This window comes from Rutidosis leptorrhynchoides, chromosome 2 (genome assembly GCF_046630445.1).
Source record: "Rutidosis leptorrhynchoides isolate AG116_Rl617_1_P2 chromosome 2, CSIRO_AGI_Rlap_v1, whole genome shotgun sequence".
NCBI lineage: Eukaryota > Viridiplantae > Streptophyta > Magnoliopsida > Asterales > Asteraceae > Rutidosis > Rutidosis leptorrhynchoides.
The window spans coordinates 398,038,376-398,045,735 of NC_092334.1; the positions used below are offsets into that span (position 1 = coordinate 398,038,376).

General features: G+C 33.9%; 1 protein-coding gene across 1 annotated transcript; it reads right to left on the reverse strand.

Annotated features, from left to right (window-relative positions):
* Positions 1-621: 621 nt before the first annotated feature.
* LOC139889087 (GDP-mannose 4,6 dehydratase 1-like) lies at positions 622-2,579 on the reverse strand. The gene is made up of 2 exons (XM_071872057.1): positions 2,008-2,579; positions 622-1,257 (listed from the first exon to the last, which is right to left on the reverse strand). The coding sequence occupies exons 1-2, from the start codon at positions 2,577-2,579 to the stop codon at positions 717-719; spliced, it is 1,113 nt and encodes a 370-aa protein (XP_071728158.1). The 3' UTR covers positions 622-716.
* Positions 2,580-7,360: the final 4,781 nt, after the last annotated feature.

Below are 7,360 nucleotides of genomic sequence, written 5' to 3' on the forward strand. Positions count from 1 at the left end.
CAAGGTGCCGAAATGTCTAAATTCGGCGTGCTCATTAAGGACATTTGAGTTACGTTTCGGTTTCATGTATGTTGATTCGTTGTAGTTTATGGTGTTTGTATTGTATTGTATCGTTTTTGTAGTTTTGGTTTTTGGAATTAGGTTAGGTGAGGCTCGGTATTCATAGTTCATTGGCAGCCTCTTTCTAGGTACGAGCTTCGCCGAGGTGTCTCTTTTGTACTTCTTGTTGATTTCGTTTTCTTTTCGAAAGCGTTTTCAGTTTTTATATAATTTTTCGTTATTTCGCCAAAAAGAAAAAAAAAATTACACCCCACCTTTTAAGATCAAAAGTATAAACCAAAAACAATCACCACTGTTTTGAAGAATTTTATGGATATGTATGTATAAAAGTAGATTTTGGTACCAACACATTAGTAGCATTATTTCATAAAGCCCAAAAAGTACACTGTATAAGTGTATAACATTTTGCTAAATAACACGTATATTATGCCCACAGGCAACAAACCTCACATTAACAAACTTCCCTCTATAACCCTCTTCAAATGGGGTTGGTAACAATAAATCAAGAATGTGCTCACAGCCCCAAAATCCAAAGTGAAAAAGAAAGAATTACAACTGAATAATTATTACAAAAAGAAACTCAAGACAACAGGTATACGTTAATTAGTATAGGGAGCAGATTTAATACCAGATCATGATCATAATCAAGATAAAGATCAAGGCTGTTGTTGAGCATCCATGTAACCAGCATCAACAAGAACTTTTTCCCTTTTAGCCATTTCGATATCTTCATCAACCATCATTTTCACCAACTGCTCAAACCCAACTTTAGGCTTCCACCCAAGTGCTTTCCTCGCCTTGCTCGAATCACCTTTCAAATTATCCACTTCTGTAGGCCTAAAATACTTCTTATCAATCACTACATGATCTTTCCAGTTCAAACCCACATACCCAAACGCCTTTTCAAGAAACTCCTCCACAGTGTGTGATTCTTCAGTTGCAACAACATAATCATCTGGCTTCTCTTGTTGTAGCATCAACCACATTGCCTCCACATAGTCCCCTGCAAATCCCCAATCTCTTGAAGCCTGCAAATTACCCAAATACAGCTTGCTTTGCAGACCAATCTTGATCCTACCCACTGCCCTTGTGATCTTCCTGGTCACAAAGTTTTCACCTCTTCGAGGCGATTCATGGTTGAAGAGAATGCCATTGCAGGCAAAGATCCCGTATGCTTCCCTATAGTTAACTGTATACCTGAATCACATAAACAATACTTTATAAGCCTCACTTAGAGACAACATTATGAATATTGACTTGTAAAGTCAACCTGAATCTCATTAAACAAAAAGTGATTGCCACATCCGATCATTAATCATTGCTACAAACTACTATATTCCGGTGCTATAGCCACAAATCTACATTACTGTGGTGTTAAGAACATATTCAATCCAAAAAAAAAAAAAAAAAAAAACATACATTTTGTTTTGATTACCAAACGGAGCATGCAATGTGGAATGTATAATTGGAACACTAGAATGTTCAGGCTCAAATCATCTCAATTTCTTGAAGCCGAAATCAAATCAATCCGTACGTTCATCAAATTTCTAAACTAAACAATTTCTGGAAAAGATCTAAATTACTTTCACAAGGTTTGACCTAATCGGGTAATGACCTAATCGAGTAACCTATGTGAATTAAAAACCGACAAAATTGATATCTTACCACCTCAAACCAATTCAATTTCAACTAGTACAAACTAAATCAATTGATAAATGCATCCATTTCTGACTAGATGCCAGTGCAGCATCCCTAGCAATTATCTACATTACTTTCACAATGTATGACCTAACATAATATACAATGTGGATCCGGAAACACCGAAAATTAGATTAATCTACCTGAAACCAGTTCAATAACTACTAGAATGAATCAAATTAAGCTAAACATGAGTCAAATTCAACACTGGATTCAATCAATAAACTGTAAATGGAGAAATATTATTACCAATGAGCAGCAACTTTAGAAGCAGCATAAGGTGATCGAGGATGAAACGGAGTATCTTCAGCTTGTGGAGGCGGAGTAGATCCAAACATTTCAGAAGATCCAGCTTGATAATACTTAACATGAGTCCTCCCACTACTAACAATATGAGATCTCAAAGCTTCCAATAATCTCAATGAACCAGTAGCAACAACATCAGCAGTATAATCAGGAACTTCAAACGAAACTGCCACGTGTGATTGTGCAGCTAGGTTATAGATCTCATCAGGTGCAATTGTATCAATCCAACGCCTAAGTGATGACGCGTCAGTTAAATCGGCGTAATGAAGCTTCATACGAGCTTTATTAGCATTATGTGGATCAATATAAATATGATTGATTCGTTGTGTGTTGAAATTAGATGATCGTCGAATTAAACCGTGAACTTCGTAGCCTTTGTTGAGGAGTAATTCGGTTAAGTAACTGCCGTCTTGACCCGTGATTCCGGCGATTAGTGCGACTTTGAGCTTCGCCGGAAGTGCAAAGTCTCCGCCATTCACGGTGGATTGAGATCCGTCGGTGATTGATGACGTCATTGTGTGATTGAAGTGTTTATTATTCAGTGTGTGAATAAGGCTTTGGTGAGAAATTTGAAGTAGTTATTTATGTTATTTATAGGTAAAAGGGGGGCGATTGAAGGTTTTGGTTGATTGTATTGCATGTCAACTCAACGTGCTGACATTAAGATTTAGATCTATTTGCACGTCATTTACTGATCAATCAAAATTGCTTTTTTCGTCTACGAAAATGTTTCAATATTTTAACTTTTAATTTCAATCAAGATAGCGAATAGCGATTAAGTTTTCATTTTTTAATTTTGTAGTTTCGAGTTTTCCGTTATCCTATTGTATTTTGTTCGGTCGTTCATCCTTTGATGAATTCGTCTTTGTTTTATAATATTCGTTATTTTAGAAAGAAAAAAATATATATAGACTGAAATTTAAAATTAAAAGAGATCGATCAAATTACAAAGTGATAAAGACCTATCAAATCTGCTTGAATGTAAACCTTACGATTTATTTGAAAACAACAATTGAGCTAGTCCTAGTAACATTTTGAACCATTACAACTTACAAACAAAAGATAAAAACCAAAACGTCCATTAAAATGTCATACCATATGCGTCTTCACGAGTCTTGAATATGATCGCCGAAAAACATACAAACCATTACAGCTAATAAACAAAACATACAAACTAAAACATCCATTGAAATGTCCTAACCTGCGTCTTCGCGAATCTTGAGTATGATCGGCGAAAAACTAGTGTAAAAGGACCTAAAGCCGAACCAAAACCAATTGAAACACCAACTCGCCACACACCAACCAATGATAACGACCCAACAAACGCTTAAAACCTCGAAATTCTAAGAACCGCAACAAAGAAACTCCAAAGGAACCATTGAAAAGCAATCGCTTATACGCACAATCCCCAACTAACATAGAGTGAAAACCTATAAAAACATACTTCCACCTAGAAGATGTATGTTTCTTAAGCTACACTTTGGGGTCGTATATCACCTCTACAATTCGGTACAATGACTTTGCTTCCTTGCTTTTGTGTTCAATTATATTCAAGCAACGTATGCGTCGTTCCTCGAAAGGCGATTGCCTGGATGCTCGAAAATACCCTGCTAACCACACAAAGAGACACAAAAGCACAGGTAATGCCAATTGAAAAGGTCGAAAGATCACGTCGAAGAAGGTGATTTCCCTATTGATTCGTTGTGGTCGCCCTCACTTAACTTTTCTGAATCTGAACTACGATTTAGACAAGTCTTACCGCTTTTTCATGGAGATTTACCCATCACAGATATGCATAGAGGAGAATAACGAACTTCATATCTCATTTTCCACGAAATCCTGAAACAAGATCGGACGTTATTCAGGGATGCACATTTTTAATCAATCTTAGGCCGCTCCGTTGTTGGTACGAACTATAAGGGGTATTGATATGCAGGAAAATCGAGTAATGGATCTTAGATGACTTCCCCTTTTTCGATATGACTCTTTCTATTTCTTCGTGGATGTGTTCGGAACGATTTCATTTGATTTAGATTTTCTAGCATAACCACGATGTGCTGAAGCCCTAGAAAATGATGAATGGGATTGGTTTGACCTCTCGTTCGAAATTAGCCCGCCGTTGACAGATATCTCATACCACGTTTTGTGAGATTTTGTTCTGATAGCTTGATGTGCTTGTTCAAGAAACAGAAAGTCCCTTTGACGGAGAGCTGGAAGGATTTGCCCATAAACGAAAAAGTGTAAAGAACCTACAAACCCAAGCACGGGCTATAGACTTTCTCAAGTAGTGTGACCTTTGCCGTCACTTTCTCTATCAGGCTTCGATGAACTTTATCTTCTTCTTTTTCGATATGCCGCTCCACGAGCAATGAGAAAGAAAACAAAGTGGGTCGGGATGATGTCATATAATCCTGATTCCAGGACGAAGCCGTACATATGTGTAGTGACCCGAACTTTTCCATGTTTATATATATTAAATGAAATTGTTATTTACATTATTAAATATTTTCAACATGTTAAGCAATCAAACTTGTTAAGACTTGATTAATTGAAATAGGTTTCATATAGACAATTGACCACCCAAGTTGACCGGTGATTCACGAACGTTAAAACTTGTAAAAAAACTATATAATGACATATATATGGTTATATATATAGTTAACATGATATTATGATAAGTAAGTATCTCATTAGGTATTTTAACAATGTGTTATATACATAAAAATGAGACTATTGAATTAAGAAACTCAAAAATGATATATAACGATTATCGTTATAACAACGTCTTACTAAGTACATATGAATCATATTAAGATATTGATACACTTGGTTAATTATGTTAAATGATAAGTAAATATATCATTAAGTGTATTAACAATGAACTACATATGTAAAAATAAGACTACTAACTTAATGATTTCGAAACGAGACATATATGTAACGATTATCATTGTAACGACATTTAACTGTATATATATCATACTAGGATATATTATATATCATAATATCATGATAATGTAATAATTTAACATCCCTTTAGATATAATAAACAATGGGTTAACAACATTTAACAAGACCGTTAACCTAAAGGTTTCAAAACAACATATACATGTAACGACTAACGATGACTTAACGACTCAGTTAAAATGTATTTACATGTAGTGTTTTAATATGTATTCTTACACTTTTGAAAGACTTAAAGACACTTATCAAAGTACTTCTACTTAACAAAAATGCTTACAATTACATCCTCATTCATTTTCATCAACAATTCTACTCGTATGCACTCGTATTTGTACTCGTACAATACACAGCTTCTAAATGTATTTACTATTAGTATATACACTCTAATGATCAGGTCTTATCAGCCCATGTGAGTCACCTAACCATGTGGGAACCATCATTTAACATCTAGTATGAAATATCTCACAAAATAACAAACTAATGGAGCCTATATGACACATCCATTTTCACGTGAATGAGCAAGTCCACAAACACATTCATTTTCAATTTTTCTTGAATCAAATTACTCTATCTCAAGTGTTCTTACTTTGTTCTAAGTGTTCTTCATCATCTTCCACAAAATCTAGCTCAATCTAGTTCATAAATCCATACATAAACCAAGTTATAAAACAACTACTCAAGAACACACCAACAACACTTCCAAGTTTGCTAGCTTACTTCCAATCTTGCAAATCCACTTTGAGTGATCATCCAACCTCAAGAAATCTTTCTTATTTACAGTAATATATCTTTCTAATATAAGGTAATACTCATATTCAAACTTTGATTCAATTTCTATAACTTTAACAATCTTATTTCGAGTGGAAATCTTACTTGAACTTGTTTTCGTGTCATGATTTTGCTTCAAGAACTTTCAAGCCATCCAAGGATCCTTTGAAGCTAGATCTATTTTTATAATTTTCAGTAGGTTTATCCACAAAACCTGAGGTAGTAATGATGTTCATAACATCTTTCAATTCATATATATAAAGCTACCTTATTCGAAGGTTTAAACTTGTAATCACTAGAACATAGTTTAGTTAATTCTAAACTTGTTCGCAAACAAAAGTTAATCCTTCTAAATTGACTTTTAAAATCAACTAGACATATGTTCTATATCTATATGATATTCTAACTTAATGATTTAAAACCTGAAAACACGAAAAACACCGTAAAATCAGATTTACGCCGTCGTAGTAACACCGCGGGCTGTTTTGGGTTAGTTAATTAAAAAATATGATAAACTTTGATTTAAAAGTTGTTCTTCTGGAAAAATGATTTTTCTTATAAACATGAAACTATATCCAAAAATCATGGTTAAACTCAAAGTGAAAATATGTTTTCCAAAATGGTCATCTAGACGTCGTTCTTTCGACTAAAATGACTACCTTTACAAATATGACTTGTAACCTGTATTTCCGACTAAAAACTTATACTTTTTCTATTTATATTCATAAACTTAAGTTCAATATGAAACCATAGCAACTTGAATCACTCAAAACGGATTTAAAACGAAAAAGTTATGGGAAAAACAAGATTGGTTAATTTTCTTGATTGTAGCTACGTGATAATTGGTAACAAATCTATATTAATCATATCCTAGCTAAATCATATTGTATTATACATGTATTATAATATATTATGTAATCTTGGGATACCATAGACACGAATACAATGTTTTGACATATCATATCGACCCATCTATATATATATTTCGGAACAACCATAGACACTCTATATGCAGTAATGTTGGAGTTAGCTATACATGGTTGAGGTTAATTCCAAAATATTATATACTTTGAGTTGTGATCTAGCCTGAGGCTTTTATACACGAGGTCGTGGATTGATTCGAGATAATATATATTGCTTTATTTTTCTGTACATCTAACTGTGGACAACTAGTTGTAGGTTACTAACGAGGACAACTGACTTAATAAACTTAAAACACTAAAACGTATTAAAAATGTTGTAAATATATTTTGAACATACTTTGATATATATGTACATATTTGTTATAGGTTTGTGAATCGACCAGTGGCCAAGTCTTACTTCCCAACGAAGTAAAAATCTGTGAAAGTGAGTTATAGTCCCACTTTTAAAATCTAATATTTTGGGATGAGAATACATGCAGTTTTGAAAATGATCTACAAAATATACTATTGAAACAACATTCTATGTTGAATCGTTATACCGGATATCGCCCTTGTTGAACTTGGTAACCTAAGAATTGGTGTTTATTATAATTGCCACCAATTGATGCTAATCTTAAAGATAGATCTATGGGTCATTGACA

Coding starts and splice junctions, on each gene's coding strand:
- LOC139889087 (XM_071872057.1), bottom strand. CDS start 2,579: ATGACGTCATCAATCACCGACGGATCTCAATCCACCGTGAATGGCGGA. Junction 1,258..2,007: donor TCTAAAGTTGCTGCTCATTG/GTAATAATATTT, acceptor TATGTGATTCAG/GTATACAGTTAACTATAGGG.